The 17735-nt window shown below is 46.3% G+C and overlaps 1 protein-coding gene across 1 annotated transcript; it reads right to left on the bottom strand.

Annotated features, from left to right (window-relative positions):
* Positions 1–3823: 3823 nt before the first annotated feature.
* On the bottom strand, positions 3824–17299 carry XAF1 (XIAP associated factor 1; the record flags this gene model as incomplete). The annotated part of the gene is made up of 5 exons (XM_080713972.1): positions 17244–17299; positions 13836–13971; positions 12073–12268; positions 5662–5978; positions 3824–3862 (listed from the first exon to the last, which is right to left on the bottom strand). Exons 1-5 carry the CDS (start codon positions 17273–17275, stop codon positions 3824–3826), a joined length of 720 nt encoding a protein of 239 aa, XP_080570098.1. The 5' UTR covers positions 17276–17299.
* Between the last annotated feature and the right edge of the window lie 436 nt (positions 17300–17735).

Below are 17735 nucleotides of genomic sequence, written 5' to 3'. Positions count from 1 at the left end.
AGTGGAACCATGGGGAACCTCAGCTGGGGTGTGGGGAGCTGCAGAGTAGAGGGCCACCCGGGGTGGAGGTGCCACAAGCAGTCTTGAGTTATAGAAAGGACACGTGTAGGGAGCAGAGGAGGGTGGTGAGGAGCAAAGCCGGCATCCCTATGGAGATGAGGAAGGGTCTGAGGTCCTTTGGGGCTATGGTTTGGTAACTGGTGAAGGCAGAACTGGGGAGGACTGAGGGGTTTCTGATCACAGGTGCCGGGAGCCGAGCCTGGCAGTCTCAGGGGAGAGCTGGCTAGGCTTGCCTGACGCAGGAGCCACAGATCAGGTTTTAATAGTCATCTGCTGGAGTCTCACAGGTTTTTGCTTTCAAAGTTTCTCCAACTCAAAAACCTCCTTGGCTTCCTTGCCTGTCACCTGCTACTTTTAAGTTCAGAATCATGGCTCATGATCATACAGGGCTAGAAACTGCCCCGAGGACAGACCCTGGAGCCAGAGAGGCGAAGGGTCTTGCCCGTGGCCACAGGGCTGAGGGCAGGAACCCGAACTTTCTGACTCTTTGTCCTGTACTTTTTGCCCACGTTACTTCTTGGGCCTCACGTACTGAGGGGAAGACCAATCATGTTTCTCATCCATGGCTGACTTCTTTTTCTGCCCCTGCCCCATCCCGGTGCTCTCCCACACACACTGCTGCCTATTCTGGTGTGTTTGGCATCAATCTTTTGGTTGGTATGTGTAGCTGATGCTTGTAAAATTCAGTCGGTCCCTGCATGGGGCCCTGGTGGGTCTCCCTGCCTTCCCCCCATCTTGTCTTCTGAGATGGACCCAGGCGGCCTCCAGCTCCCACTGACAGCTCCCACCGCAGAGGCGGTAGCATCCCAGCTGGCCCTCCTGTCTTCAGATCTGGGCACACGTCAATCAGGGCCTTAGCAGCAGCCCGCACCCTCTCATCACCCAAAGCTCCAGTTGGTTCCGAGTCCCCACTTCTATGTTCAGCCTGGCCCCTTCTTTGTCTGCTCTTGCCACTGTGCATCTCTGTGTGTGATCTGAGTCCTTATCTTTCTCTCCCAAGGGACCCACACTGCTTGGGATTAGGGGCATCTTCATTTTTCCTCTGAGTAAGTACTTTTTTTTTTTTTTTGTATTGGGGATTGAACCCAGGGGCATTCTGCCTCTGAGCTACACTCCAAGTCCTATTTAATTTGAATTTGAAACAGGGTCTCCCTAGGTTGATGAGAGCTTCACTACTTGCTGAAGCTGTCCTCAAACCTGTTATCCTCCTGACTCAGCCTCCCAAGTACTGGGATTACAGGCATGTGCCACTACGTCTGGCTCTGAGTGGGTACCTAAACATTTAACAAATAAAAAACCGGGCTGCTTCCTCCAATCACTTGTAGAGCGCTAAAGGCCGGGGACCTCTGCAGGGCAGTGTGGACCAAGGAGCTGAAACATGCTCCAGAAAAACTAAACTGATTCAAAAGCTGGACTGAGGGTCTGGGGTGTCGCTCAGGGGCACAGAGCTTGCTTAGCATGTGCAAAGCTCTAGGTTCCATCTCCAGCACAGCAAACGCTAAACTAAACCAAACCCCTTGCCCCGGCAAAGTCAAAGGTGGGAGGAAACGCCAGACATTTAAGCAGTAGTGGTGGAGATGGAAGAATATATTTGCTGGACTGAACAAGTTTTTATAAGGAAACCCCAAGTCATATATTATGACTGAGGTGTAGCCCATCCCAGTGAGAGGCAGGTTAGCTGGTCTGTACGCTGCTACTGTGGGGCCTAAGTCAGTTAATATGTGTGGAAATAGAGTGAATACCGCTTTTCTCTTACACCCCAGAGGATTCCATGAGCTAGGAGACAGAAAGTACCAAACCGGTGTCTGACACCTACTAAACGCTGTGGTACCCAAACGTTGGCTCCCAATCCCCAGGAAGATAGGAATCCACCATTTTACAAATGGAGAAATAGAGGCATTGAAAGGCAGATTTTCAGGCGACACTGTGCAGTAAATGGGAAGGTGGGATTCGATTCCAAGCTAGAATTCCCAAACCCAAGCTTGGTCCACGGGGGAAGGAAGTAACAGAACTAAGGACCTTCCGATTCTTTGGCTATGCTGAGGTGACCAGCTGGCTTTCTTAGCCAAAGACGCTTTCTCCGGAAGAGGCAGGCGAGTGAGGAGGGCGGCCTGTCCCCCGCCGGCCTCCAGGGGCCCCCACCCCACCCCACCCCCCGCCGCCCCTCCGCCTTTGCCGGCCCAGCTCACCAGTTACCGGCTGGCTGGGACCCTGGGGCTGCGCCCGGTTGGGGCTGCAGGGATGGCAGGCGCGCCTGCCTGCTCCGCCCGCGCAGCTGCTGCTCCGGGGCCAACTCCTTGAGCACCCTGGGGCCGCACCCTGCCCTCGCCCAGGCAAATGCCCAACAGCGGGCACCTTTGTGACGCCCCGCCGCCGGGGAGGCTCTGCTCACCCGCACGGGTCGCGGGGGTCCAAACCTGTAGTCGCCAGGTGGGCTGCGCGTGGACGGCCCAGGAATGGACCCTGGCTGGCGGGGGGTGGCAGGAGGCTCGCCCGCGCCCTCGTTGAACATAGGCAGACACTTGGCCTAGCCCTCTGCATGGAAGAGGTCTCGCCTCGAACTGGGAGCTCGGCACCCCCTGGTCCGCCACCTGTTTGGACCTGACACAGCTCGGGCCCCATCGAATCTGGGGACCCAGATTGCGCGCCCTTTGTTTTGAAAGATACTCTTGCGCGCGTGCACTGCACTTTTCTCGCTTTAAACAGGCTTCCCTCCACCCGCAAAGCCTTAAGTCAACCTGAAAGACTGGAATCAGATTCTCAAGGGTGGGGCACACCTAGCCAATCAATCGTCCACGGCCCCTCCCTACCCTGGGGGGGAGTGGTGTCCTGAAGCATCTTCCTTCCCAAAGCCTGGGATGAGGAAAGTTGGATTGACCGCTTGTCTTCTCCCCGTCCAACGGGTTCCATTTTCAGGCTTCCCAGACAGCCTTCCTGCCCAAACTTCCAAAGCCTCCCTTTGACTTTGCCCACTCCATTTCTGCTCTCCTCCTCCTCCTCCTCCTCCTCCTCCTCCTCCTCCTCCTCCTCCTCCTCCTCCTCCTCTTCTTCCTCCTCGCTGTAGTAGAAATAGAACTCAGGGACACTCTACCAGGAAACTGCATCTCCGGTCCTTTTTATTTTATTTATTTTTTTAATTTTGAGACAGGCTTTTGCTAAGTTGCTCATGCTGACCTCAAACTTGCCATCCTCCTGCCTCAGCTTCCCCAGTTGCTGGGATTAAAGGTAGGTGCCAACTCACCCAGCTCCTTCTTTACTAAAATGTACCCCTTTCCTCATGTACCATCTCATCCTGCTGTCTTGGCCCCTGCCATTCTCACCCTGAAAACCAGGGAGGATCCAAAGAAGCTGCACAAGAAGTTTTCTGGGAGGGTGTTTTTATTCCTCAGGACATAGCTGGGACCTCTTAGGCACCCAGCTGTTGAGCTTAGATGCTTAATGAGAATGTTCAGCCAGAAGACCCAGACCTCTTTGCTCCTGTCATCTGTGTACCTTGGGCAAAAGAAAGAACACGGTTAAAATTCAGACATTTCTTCAAAATCCCCCAAGAATTAAACCCATCTTTTTTTTAATTTTTAAAAAATTTTATGTGGATCATATTGAAAATGGCATACATCCAGACTGCTTGGTGCCCTCTCCCCTCAAACCCATCTCTTTTTATAAGTACAGATCACCACAGGAAGTAGGCAAGAACACGGGTAGAAACGAGAAATGAGAAGGAAAGCTCCTCGTACCTTTCCTTTCTATGTCTGGCTGGCCTTTCTCACTTGTTTTTCCATGAAGCTAAACGCCAACATTTCTCCTAAAGAAATGGATATAAAAAGTTCAATGTGTTTCAAGTGGGAAGTGCTAGTTTCTGATATAGCTTTGAATATTGCTGTCCCCTGCTTCTAAGCATGAGCCCCGAGCTACGTGCCCAGAGACGGGGTGAGATGGCAGGGCAGGTATAGAGCCCAAGGATACAGAAGGGACAGGAGGCTTGGCAGAGAGTTTAAGAGGCCCGCCATCGTGGGGGTGAGCAGAGGGGAGAGCACCCACACTGTGGTCACCACTGACATCAGCCACAGAGTGTGACTTGAAAGAATTTGCTTGTCTAACATTCAGATATAAAAAAGTGAGCCGGGTGTGGTGGCACACGCTTGTAATCCCAGCATTCGGGAGGCTGAGACCGGAGCATCACGGTTCCTGGACAGCCTCAGCTACTTAGTGAGGCCTTCTGCAACTTAGTGAGACCCTGTTTCAAAAACAAAGGATAAAAAAAATAGGGCTGGGGGTGTAGCTCGGAGGTAGAATGCCCCTGGGTTCTATCCTCAGTACCTCAAATAAATAAATAAATAAATAAATAAATAAATAAATAAATAAATAAAATAGTGTTTGCATGTATATGTTTGCATATGGTTATATAATAGGGCTACCAAATTAAATTCAGAATACCTAGTTATAATATACAGAAATGAAGATTCATTGCATGGGACATACTTATATTTAAAAATTGTTTCACCCCCACCCCCAGTAAACGTATAATTAGCTCACTTTTGTAAAATCACATGCTCATGAGCATATATAGATGCATAAAGAAGTTAGAGAAAAAATACCTTTGTGTCAGGAGTGTGCATGGTATATTAAGCAGGAAAGGGAAATGGCAGTGTAATAAACATGCCAAGCTAATAAGTGGGGAGACAGAAATAATTCAACCCCTGCATATGTTTGTCAAGGTTTGCGGGAATGAGGCTACAACTTTGAAACACAGGGCCTTGACACTGGTATCTCAGAGCATGGGCCTGGGGAAGTGGAGTAAGAGTGAGGAATAATTAACTTTGCTCCCATATTTTCTCTATATGGTATTATGTCAACTAGTTACAACAAAATCTAGTACTTTTGTATTTTTAAAAATATCAAACAAGCAAAGTATCTAGTCCAGAGCTTAAGGGCATATGTTTTGGAATGATGTTCCTGTGAATTCCAGGCTGGATTCTGCTACTTTCTAACTGCACAGGCCTGGAGAAGATGCTATCCCTTTCTTACCTATAAAGCAAGTTAAAATACCTGTCTATTGTTTATAAGAAGATTATCCGTCGAGAGCTCTGCATGGTGATTGGCACACAATGGTTACCCACCTCTTGTGCCATTTCTTATTTTTACAGGAAAATGATTTAGTATGTAAAAAACAAACAAAAACATGATATTGGGGGAGATGTGGCTGCAAAATCTGATTTGCTTAAACAAAGCTTGTTCTGCGTGAGGCAAGCCGGCGTTCACTTAGGACTGAAGCAAGACACTTGTGCTCTCGGGCCTCAGTCACCTGATCTGTTCCGGGAGGGAGACTGACTGGCTGCCCTGAGCTCTATTCATTTACTCCATAGTCTTAGAGAACTTTACCACGTGTCCATGCTGGGCGAGGAGATACAAAGGTGAGCGATTTACCTTCAGAGGTGGCCCAGTCTCTGGGAGGTGGCGCAAATAAGCCAGGTGGCAAGTGCTGTGAGAGAGTGCTCTTTGGCATAAGAGGACAGGAAAGAGTCATCTTACGAGTCTTGGGTTTCTGTAAGATACTGTCCAGATGGCTCACGGCAAGGTAAGGAGAAAAGAGAGGCTGCCTACCTGATGTCGATTTAGGGTGGGTTGGGGAAGCAGGATACCACACTGCGAACATCTCCTCAGAATGTTGTAGGCTGCCTCGTCTTCTATAGGAGACGTGGTCCATGGCCGGCGCTCACTCTTCAAACGTTCATACATGGCTTCCTTTTTGCCACTTGGTGCTTGCTCTGTTGAAGTTTCAGAAAGCTGAAGGAACCTGTTTATATTTTTTGTCTTTGGACGAACATCTTTGTCAGCTGTGGAAGTTTGATTTCTAGCGGGCTGACTTGGAAGGGATGGAGAACAATGTCTCGGCTTTTGAAATTCATAGTTCACAGACTCTGCGATTGAATGGCATTTATCCTGCAATTGTGAATAATATATCAAATTAAAAAATGACTTCAGCTTTAACAGTTGGGCAATTTAGTTAACTAGATAACCTGAAGCTTTCCTACTCTGGACACTTAGATGGGTAAAATACGACAGACATTAAATCCAAATTCATAGAGTTGATTTTGTAAGAGAAAAGAAAACTTTGAGTTCCAGGAATAAAGGTCTAACTGGCTGCTGAGGTTTAAATGTCTCCTCCAAAATCCAGGTATTGCTAGAGTAATAGTGTTAAGAGGTGGGACCTTTATTTAAGGACAGGGTAAAAGAGCTTGCCCTTTGTCTTCTGCCATGTGAAATGCAGTGAGACAGCCCTGACCAGAGGCCAAAGGCTGATGCCCTAAACTTGGAATTTCAGCTTTTATAACTGTGAGAAACAAATTTCTGCTCTGTGCAAATTATTTAGTCTGTGGTATTCTGTTATACCATCACAAATGGGCTATGACATTGCTTAAGCCATGAACCGACACTTTGGATATGAGAGATGTAAGATCAACCTTGTAAGTAGGGGCCCGGATGAGAGAAGAGTTCCTGCCACACAAGGTGGAGAAGTGGAAGTAAGACTCCCCTCACCTGCACAACAACGGGAACCTTAAAGGCCAAATTATGCAGGAAAGAGAAAAAAAAAAAGTCAGCTAATTAGAAAAAAAAAAAAAGTGGCAGGAAACTTTCTGCCATGAGTTGGAATTTGAGTGTGAGGAAGAAAAATTTGGTCCCCTAAAAACAAAAATCACTGTGTTTGGGGTTTAGATTTACATCAGCCTCATTATCTGAGAATCCTCATCCAGAAAAATTAACATAAAAACTGGGATGTCAAGCCAGGGGGGTGGGGTGGTGGACGCTTGTAATCCCAGCATTTGGGAGGATCGTGGTTCACAGCCAGCCTCAGCTACTTAGGCCCTCTGCTACTTAGTGAGACCTTGTTTCAAAATAAAGAATAAAAAATAAGGCAAGGGTGTATCTTGGAGGTTGAATGCCCCTGGGTTCTATCCCCAGACCTTGCAAAAAACAAAAACAAAAACAAAACCCCAAAAAACTGGGATGTCTGCAGAAGCAATCACAAAGTTCTTTTAGAGGGTACATAGTCTCAAAATAGATTATGTGGGAGTCTCACCGATGGAGTTTCACCAAACAGAAATTTATAATCCAAAATTACGCTCATGGGAAGAATCAGCCTTGAGTCAAAGATCACAATAGCAGCACTAGCTTCCAAGAAGTTCAGATAAAGATCTGAGTTCAGAAAAGATCAGAACTTCTTGGAAGCTAGTGCTGTTATTGTGATTATACCCAGCTAAACTATCATTTAAGAATGCAGGGGGAAAGCTCATTTTCAGGCAACTAAAGATTTGCTGCTCAAAAGTTCTTGCTGAAAAACTACAGAGATGTACTTCAGGAAGAGAGAAATAATACCAAGATGGAAAGCTTGGGAACCAAGAAAAACTGACCACACAGAAAGATAAATTTGTAAATATATCCAAATAGGCATAGCATAACAATAATACTAATGACTAAAAAATGGTAGTATAAAAACAGTGTGGAGCCGGGTGTGGTGGCGCACGCTTGTAATCCCCGCACTTTGGAGGCGGAGACAGGAGGATCACACAGGTTCGATGCCAGCTGTGCTGGCTTAAGAGACCCTGTTTCCAAATTTAAAGAAGTATAAAAATAGGTCTGGGAGTGTAGCCCAGAGGTAGAAGGGTTTCCAGAAATCCCAGAACCACCACAAAAACAAACAAAAACAAAAACAAAAAAACCAGTGTGGAACAAAATTTTGGCAATATTTTCATGTAAAATAGGATTAGGGAATATGAGTTAACATGTTCTTAAATTCATGTGTTTGTAAGGAGTGCAGAGATAAATAAGTTTAGGATTTTATTATTATTAAATATTAATCTCTCATCTAACTCCAACTAGAATGGCAATCATTCAAAACACAAACAACAATAGATGCTGGCGAGGATGTGGAGAAGAGGGAACTCTAAGACATTGTTGGAGGGATTGCAAATTAGTGCAACCACTTTGGAAAACAGTATGGAGAATCCTCAGAAGAATGGGAACAAATCTACCATTTGATCCAGCAATACCACTGTTGGGTATCTACCCAAAAGAAAAGAAACCAAACTACCAAACTAATGCATGTATATCTATGTTATAGCTGCACAATTCACCATAGCCAAACTATGGAACCAGCCAAGATGTCTATCAACAGATGAATGGATTACAAAACTGTGGGATATGTACACAATGGAATTTTACTCGGCCATCAAAAAAAAAAAAAAAAAAACCAACTCAATTACATCATTTTCAGGGAAATGGATGGAACTGGAGGACATTATGCTAAGTGAGATTAGTCAGTCACAAAAAATAAGAAATCAGATGCTTTCCCTAATATGTGAGAGTTAGGGAGAAATGGGTCATAGGAGGAACTCAAGATGAAAAAGGAAATCCTATAGAGGAGCAAACAAGACAACCTAAAGGAGGAGAAAGGAGGGGGGAAGAGGAAAATCTCTAAAACACACAATGTACTTAAACATATCGAAGTCAATCACTAAGCCAAGCAAGGGAAGGAGGGACAGGGAGGGAATGGGGTGGGAATTAGGTAGGGGTTAAATCAGCGATGTGTACATGTTTGTACACACAAGTTTTTTACCCCAATATGATGTTTAAATATAATGCACCAATAAAAAATTTTAAAAATATTAATCTCAATAATATTAATAATCAACAAATAGTAAATATTAATTACTATTAAAGTAATATTTAAATATTGATAGTTTATTATTAAATCGATATTCATAATTGATAAAATAACACAAATAGAATGTCAAATTGCCAAATCAGTAGAAAAGAGGGAAAAGAAACAACATTGCCCAATTTAGCCGGGCGTGGTGGTGTACGCTTGTAATCCCTGCGCTTGGGAGGTGGAGACAGGAGGATCGTGCAGGTTCGAAGCCAGCCGCAGTGGCTTAAGAGACCCTGTTTCCAAAACTAAAAGAATAGGTCTGGGAGTGTAGCCCGGATATAGAAGGGCTTCCAGGAACCCCAGTACCACCAAAACAAAGAACAAAACAACAACAACAACAACAACAACAACAACAACAACAAAAAGACTTTGCCCAATTTAACAGAAGGCAAGGGAGAAAGAAGCAGTTAAAACAGTAATGAACAAACATGGTACATCGAAGTCCCCAAAGAGACAGTAGGAGAGGACTACTGTTGATACCACTGAGAGTAATGAAGGTGTTAAGATTAAGCAAGAAAATGGCCATATTTTAAAGATTCATCTTGAAGCCGGGCGTGGTGGCGCCCGCTTGTAATCCCTGCGCTTGGGAGGCGGAGACAGGAGGATCACGCAGGTTCGAAGCCAGTCACGCTGGTTTAAGAGACCCCATTTCCAAATAAAAATATAAAATATGCCTGGGAGTGTAGCCTGGAGGTAGAAGGGCTTTCAGGAACCCCAGTGCCACCCCTAAAAAAATGTATCTTGAAGAAGGATGTGTGAAATATCAGGATATCTTGAATTTGCTTTAAAATATTTCATGGGGGGCCAGGTGTGGTGGCACACACTTGTAATCCCAGCATTTGGGAGGCTGAGACAGGAGGATCGCAGTTCGAGGACAGCCTCAGCTACTTAGTGAGGCCCCTGCAACTCAGTGAGACCCTGTTTCAAAATAAAGAACAAAAAAATAGGTCTGGGGGTGTAGCTCAGAAGTAGAATGCCCCAGGCTTCCAGTCCCAGTACTGAAAAAAAAAATTCATGGGGGAAAAGAAAGAAAAACAATTAAAAAAAGATGAAGCAAATGAAAAAACTTGACTATTGTATATGAGGGATGAATACTCAAGGGTTGTGGTGTTAGCTCTCTACTTTCATTTTTATTCAAACATTTTTATAATATAAAAATTTTAAAATTAAGGTGGTAGATAGATATCCAAGCTATCATTTTCAGACAATTTAGACATTAAGGTCTAAAGAATTTACCCCCATGCTTTCTTTCTCAAGAAACTATTTGAGGATAAATTACACCAAAGAAGTAATAAATAAAAAAAACTAAAGACCTGTCCTCCTGAGAATGGGAAATGGAACTCCAACCCTGGCAAGAGTGGAAGATATTCCCAGAATGCTAGCTGCTTATCAGGCCTAGGTTTTAACATGCTCCTCAATAAAATAGCTTGAATACTGATGTGTTTAATTGTACCGATGGGCAATTTTCAGATCTGGTAGAATTTTTTTTAGATATGATTTGGTGATAGATCTTTAACATCTGTGCTATGTAAAAGTGGGTCGGAACTTGGCTTTTACATCACACTTTTGGGAATATGAACTAGCTATTGGCACTGTTAGAAAATTATTAATTGCTACTTACCCTATGGTGGGCATAGTTGTTTTCTGGAAACATTTGATTGCAATAATTACAGCAGATTTTCCTTTCAGGAGCTGAAATTGTTTTCCCTGAATAATCACAGAAACAACATCACAAATGACCGTCCTTGGTAACCCAGCTCTCCCTCAGCTGCTTGCTGCCCCCCAAACCTGCCTGATCTTAGGTTCCCCACAATGTCTGTATCCTTGGCCACACAAGCAGTGCTTGTCTGAGTTACCCACACCATTTCCCTCATGTCCACAATGTGCTTTCTGATGGAGAGATGTTTTTCTAGAACAGGGCTAGGCTCCTCCTCCTCCTCCTCCTCCTCCTCCTCCTCCTCCTCCTCCTCCTCCTTCTCCTTCTCCTTCTTCTTCATAAGGTCTTGCTAAATTCCTGAGACTAGCCTCGAACCTGCAATCTTTCTGTTTTTGTCTCCCAAGTACTGGGATTACAGGTGTACACCAAGACAGCCAGCTTGCTGTTGTCTTTAGATTATAGATTCTCAGTAAAAGTATGTATTAAAAAAATAAATGAATGGGGCATGGTGGCACATGCTTGTAATCCCAGCATTTGGGAGGTGGAGACCAGAGGATCCTGGTTCGTGGACACCCTCAGCTACTTAGCGAGGCCCTTTGCAACTCAGTCAGACCCTATTTCAAAAATAAAAAGAATAATAGGACTGGGGTTGTAGCTTGGAGGTACAATGTCCCTGGGTTCTATCCCCAGTACTACAAAAATTAATAAATAAATTTAAAAATAAATAAAAAAATTATAAAATAGGTCCGGGAAGACAGAGAGGCTGGAGGCTGGGGGCGTGTCTGGGAGCCACCTGGATGGGTGGGGAGGTCACGAGGAGCCCTAAAAATGAGAGGCTTTCTTTGAACTCCTCCAGCCCAATCCTAGACAGGCAAGACCCACCTGGATCCTTTTGTAGATGAGAAATCCTCACAGAGAACGAAGCAGAGGCTTGCCAGAAGCACAAATAAGACTGGACACTCAAGTTTCCCAGTACAAAACCTGGAGCTTTCCCAGCACCAGCCATAGCTGGAGTGGAGCTGGCTGGAGTTCCTGCCGGCCGGGCCTGTGCTTTGGCTCCTTGGCATTGTTTCGTGCTCTCTGCCCCACTGAGGGTGTTTACTGAGGACAGCCATTGACGTGGCATCTTGCTGACTTCACCAGTTGTTCAGTAATGTGGTGACACATGTAGAGAGTCTCAAACCCCTTAGGTAATAAATCACTCCTGGTAAACAGTCTGCTCAAGGCCCAAATTGGCCAGCGAGCACACGCTTGTAAACCCAGTACTTGGGAGGCTGAGACAGGAGGATCACAGGTTCACAGCCAGCCTCAGCTACTTAGTGAGGCCCTCTGCAATGTGGTGGGACCCTGTTTCAAAATAAAAAATAAAAAGGGCTAGGGGTGTAGCTCAGAGGCAGAATGTCCCTGGATTCAATCTCCAGTACCAAAGCGAAACAACAAAAGAAAACCACCAATACCCAAAATTTTAAAATTAATTAATTACTTAAAGGCTATGGCAGATGTGCAAGAAGGCCACTGTAGTACATGGTGCAGGGCTAGGATAACAGAAGAACCGAAACACACACAAGGACTGCCTTTCTCCTCCCTGCCGTACAGTCCTCCAGTCCTCCCAGAAGAGGCCCTGCCTTCAGTGAGTCCTGCCGCTCACCTTCTCCCAGCTGGGCCTGTCCACTCTGACAGATGTCTTTGTGCTGGGCCAGCACTCGAAAACTGATGAGCCAGTCGCAGTGTGGACAGTGCTCTGTCCGGTCGCTGCACTGGGACTCGTGGATCGACAGCTCCTCCAGGGGTTTGACCAGGTCACAGAACTTGCACTTGCCGGGGCTCTCCTGGTGCTCCTTGGCCTGCGGGAGACACCGGGCAGGGTCTGATCATCGGCCTCAGCGCCAGCCCGTCTCCCTCGGGAACTGAAGCCACTCAGAGAAGGCGACGGCAAGGGCCAGTGCCAGGGGCTGTCTTTAGGATGTGAGTGCTCTTGGGCTCATGGACGCACAAAAACCCCAAAAAACATAAAACAAAAAACCCTCTGTCCAGATCTAGGGGCAGGGGAACCAGTGTCCCTGCGGTGGGCTGGTTCTCTATTGTTCTTTGAGCCTGCTGGGGTGAGAAGATGATGTTTGGGTAAAATCTTTATTTTTTTACCTCTTTCTGTCTCTCTCCTTCTTCCAGGTTATCCTGTAAAGGAGAAATCACATCTGACTTCCACTTCATGCAATTCCAGCCAAGATTTACACTCTCCTAACATACAGCACACTCAGCTTGAGGCAGAAAGAGAGACAGAGACAGGCAGAGACAGACAGACGAGACACATGGCGCCATCCCAAGCCCCACGTCTGCCTTCGCCTGCGGTGCTCCAGGCTTGGGTCTCTGAGCTCCTCGAGGGTGGAAATCAGGTGTGACTCTTAGTTTTCCTCTAGCAGCCAGCCCAGTGCTCAAGAAGTATTTTTCTGGGCAAGTTTGAGTTGCAAGAATACCTAAGCTTGCCGGGCGTGGTGGCGCACGCTTGTGATCCCCGCGCTTGGGAGGAGGAGACAGGAGGATCGCACAGGTTCGAAGCCAGCCCTGCTGGCTTAAGAGACCCTGTTTCCAAATAAAAAATATAAAAATAGGTCTGGGAGTGTAGCCCAGAGGTAGAAGGGTTTCCAGGAACCCCAGTACCACCACCACCAAAAAAAAAAAAAAAAAAAAAAAAAAACAACAACAACAAAAAAAACAACCTAAGCTTAAGGATCCAGAAAAACCAGGGGCCCCAAGAGGGACTAACATAAAAAGGCAGGACAAAAAATCATCTAGCTTTGCTGCCTTCTGGGGCCCTCTTCTCTCATTTCCCCTCTTCATGTGTCTTAAAGGAATTTTCAAGCCAGGTAAGGTGGTGCACACCGTAATTGCAATACTTGGGAGGCTGACAGGAGGATCACAGATTTGAGGCTAGCCTCGGCAACTTAGAAAGACTCTATTTCAAGAGTAATAAGTAGTTGGGTGCAATGGCAGATGCTTGTAATCCCACTGTTTGCCGAGACAGGAGGATCCTAGGTTCGAGGACAGCCTCAGCAAGTAGTGAGACTCTCAGCAACCTAACAAGACCCTGTTTCCAAATAAAAATAAAATATAGCCGGGGGTATAGCTTGCACTGGGGATGTAGCTCTGCGATGGACTATCCCTGGGTTCAGCCCCCAGTAACCCCTCCCCAAAGAACATTCATGCTTTCCTAATCACAGAGGCCCCTTGACTTGGCCAGACCCACGAGCTTGTAGGGAAAGGCCTGGAGAAGGGAAAGCTGGGGCAGCCTTGGTTTAGCACAAGAGGGCAGGGTTCCATTTCATGAACGGGGCTGAGCATGGAGAGGCTAACGAGCGGCCCTGGGGCCAGGGCAGCCCGGACATGGCCCCAGCTGCCCCGCCAGCTGCCCACCAGCCGGTGCTCTTTGCTGCTGTGTTCCTTCATTCTCCACGCGGGGACAGCCTCCTCACACTCGGGGCAGAAGACCAGGAACCGCAGGCAGTGGGCTTCGTGCAGGGTGAAGTGGACGGAGGCCACACTCCTTTTGCTACAGGATGAAGGGAGAGGAAGAACAGGCTTATTGTTATGGTATAAAACCTGGGGCATCGTGTACGTCCAGGACTAGCTCTGACAACACAGATCCTGCCTGCCTTCCCCATGCTAGTCCAGAGTTAGAACAGTGCGGCATCTTGCGGTAAGTGTCAGGACGAGCCGCAGAGTTCTCACACTGACGATCGGGAAGCAGCAGGGCCGTCACCAGGGGCACAGGGAGACCTGGGTGGTGACGGTCACGCTTGGGGTGGTGGGATGGTTTTATGGGTACATAACATAAACAAATGGAACTTCAAAGACAAGATGTTTATTCTCTGTCAAGTCCACTTCAGCAAAGCTAGAATGAAAATGAAGTCATAAATACCCAATTCTTTCATCTCTTTTCTTCTGGTGTCTCTGCTTGTCCCCAGCCAGTTAGGAGTGCAGCCCTGCCGCCCCACACTTCCGGCAAGGACATGGCAACTCTCAGAATGTCAAAGAGAGAGCTTCCCAGGTCTCTAAGAGCAGCAGGCCGGCCACACCTGTGGGGACCACCAAGTCCCTTCTTGGAGACCCACGTGACAAAGACTTCCTAATCTGCTACCTCCCAGGCGGGGCATTGCCCCACAACAAACCTCAAAGCCAAGAAATGCCTGCTCTCAAATTATACTACAGAGAGCTGGGAGTGGTAGCACATAACTGTAACCCCAGTGCTTGGGATACTGAGACAGGTTTGAGGACAGCCTCAGCAAGTAGCAAGACTCTCACCAATTTAGCACGACCCTGTTTCCAAACAAAAATAAAGAGCCGGTTGTGGTGGCGCACGCTTGTAATCTCAGTATTCGGGAGGTGGAGACCGGAGGATCACGGTTTGTGGACAGCCTTAGCTACTTAGCAAGGCCCTTCGCAACTCAGTGAGACCCTGTTTCAAAAACTAAAAAGACTAAAAAATAGGGCTGGAGATGTAGCTCGGAGGTATAATGCCCCTGAGTTTCATCCCCAGTACTGCAAAATAATTAATAATAATAATAATAATAATAATAATAGACAAAAATAAAAAATAAAAAAGGGCTGGGGGTAACTCAGAAGTAGAAAGCCCTTGGCTTAATTCCCATTAAAACACACACACACACACACACACACACACACACACACACACACACTATAAAGCTATAAAACAAAAATAGCATGGTATTGGCATAAAAATAAAACAAATAGCCAGGCGTGGTGGTGCATGCTTGTAATCCCAGCATTCTAGAGGCTGATGAGACTGGAGGATCGTGGTTGGCAGACAGCCTCAGCTACTTAGTGAGGCTCACTGTAACTTAGTGAGATCCTGCTTCAAAATAAAGAAGAAAAAATAGACAGGGGATGTAGCTCGGAAGTCAAATGCCTCTGGGTTCCATCCCCAGACTAACAAAATAAAAATAAATAAATAAATAAATACTTAAGCCAATGGAATAGGAAAGAAAGTTCAGAGGCAAATCCTCATAATTATTGCCAGTTGATTTTTTATAAAGATGCCAAAAATGTACATTGGAGAAAAGATAGCTTTTTTTTTTTAAACAAATGCTATTGTGAAAACTGGATAGTCATATATACAAAAATGAAATTAGGGCCCTACCTCTCACTCTGAACAAAAGTCGACATAAGATGGATCAAAGACCTAGAAATTAGACCAGAAACTTTCAATTCCTATAAGAAAACATGGGACTGACACTCAAATATATAAGCACCAGTAGATACTTCCTCAATAAGACCCCTAAGACTCAGGAAATAAAATTGAGAATCAATAAATGGGATGGCCTCAGATTAAAACGCTTCTGTGCAGCAAAGGAAACAGTCAAGAGTCTGAAGAGAAAGCCTACAGATTGGGAGAAAAATTTTCACCAGCTAGTTTTGTGATTGAGAGCTAATATCTAGAATATATAAAGAACCTCAAAAACAAAAACAAAACCAAAAAAAACCTAACACCAAAATCCACTCCAAAAACCCAGTTTAAAAACGGGCAATTGAACTAACAGACACTTCTCCAAAAAAAGAAATACAAATGGCCAAAAAATATATGGGAAAATGTTCAATATTTTTAGCAACCAGGAAACACAAATGAAAACTACACTGAGATTCCATGGAACTCCAGTTGGAATGGCAGTCATCGAGAACACAATAATAAATGCTACCGAGGAAGTGGAAATCGGAATCCTACACGCTGTGGGTGAGGCTGAGTTAGTTCACCACTATGGAGGCTGGTGTGGAGGCTTCTCCAAAACCAAGGATGGAACCATCAGATGGCCCAGCTATACTACTCCTCGGTACATTTTCAAAAGAATTAAAGTCAGAATACGCCAGGTGTAGTGGAACATACCTCTCAGTATTTGAGAGGCTGAGACAGTAGGATCACAGGTTCACAGCCTGCCTCAGCAACTTGATGAGGCCCTCTGCAGTTTAGTGAGGTCTTGTTTCAAAATCTAAAAATATAGCCTGGTGTGGTGGCGCACGCTTGTAATCCCCGCGCTTGGGAGGCTGAGACAGGAGGATCGCGCAGGTTCGAAGCCAGCCTCGGCTACTTAGTGAGGCTCTCAGCAACTTAGTGAGACCCTGTTTTCCAATAAAATATAAAATGGGTCTGGGAGTATAGCCCGGAAGTAGAAAGCCTCTGGGTTCCACCCCCAGTACCACCAAAAAATAAATAAAATAAAATAAAAAATAAAAAATCTAAAAATATAATAATATAGGGCTGGGGTTGTAGCTCAGAGATAGAATGCCCTCATTTCAATGCCCAGTACCAAACACACACACGCACTCACGTCAGAGTACTGAGTACTGTAGTGATACATGCATACAAGTTTATAGCCACAGGTAGTAAGGTTCGCCCCGCGCCCTGCTCTATCCTTGCTGCCCCACTACACAGCCCCCTCTGAGGGGAGCTGGGAATGGTGCTGGGGGATCTCTGTGGGTGGCTTTCTTTCACATAGTATCAGAACTCCAAGTGAGGACCTAAGCCCTGACAAGTATGAGAAGCCCGGAAGGGACAGGTAGCATGGCTATTTCACTCCAAGCCTGGCCCCTAAAATCTCAAGTATCCCAGCAGAGGTGGACTTGAGGTCGTGCCGATCACCTATCCAGATGTCTGCTGGAGTTTCCACTTCCTTTTGCCCCGGGCTCCCAGGCCCCACCCTCTTTCCCTCCTGGGCGTTTTTATGCATGGGCCAGACAACATCTTACACACTTCAGAAAGAGCCCTCTTGTCCTGCTCAGGGTCTGCTGCAGGACAGAGTGCCTCCTTACCAGTTCCTGCACACCTGGAAGTCTCCCTCCATGCTCTGCTGCCCGGAGTCTTTCTGTTGAGTTCCGTTTCTTGCAGACAAGGAAACAAAACTGAAAGTGTTCCTGCAGCCCAGCCCACAGCCCCGGGAGGGGAGGAGGGTGGCTTGCTGAGGGTGGCTCCTGGGTGCCTGTGGCTGGCCGGACACTGCCAGGAAACCCCTCTGCGGCCCTACAGGAAAGAGGTAGCTCGCTGTGTTGACTTTAGGGGTGCTCCTGAGAGGCAGCTGCTGGACCTCAGGTTCCCCACTCTGGTCTCAGTCAGTGAGTACGTTAATAACAGAGTCTGAAGTCAGATGTGATGGTACACACCTGTAATCCCAGTACTTGGGAGGCTGACACAGGTGGATCGTAGGCAACCAGGGAGACCCTGTTTCAAAACAAAAAGCAAACAAGGCTGAAGGTGTAGCTAGAAGATACAATCATATTGGGCTCAATTCTCAGTACCCAAAACAA

The sequence above is a fragment of the Muscardinus avellanarius genome, assembly GCF_963383645.1.
Source record: "Muscardinus avellanarius genome assembly, chromosome: 16".
Taxonomy (NCBI): domain Eukaryota; kingdom Metazoa; phylum Chordata; class Mammalia; order Rodentia; family Gliridae; genus Muscardinus; species Muscardinus avellanarius.
Note: the sequence above shows the minus strand (reverse complement) of the source record. Positions and strands in the feature narration are given on the sequence as shown.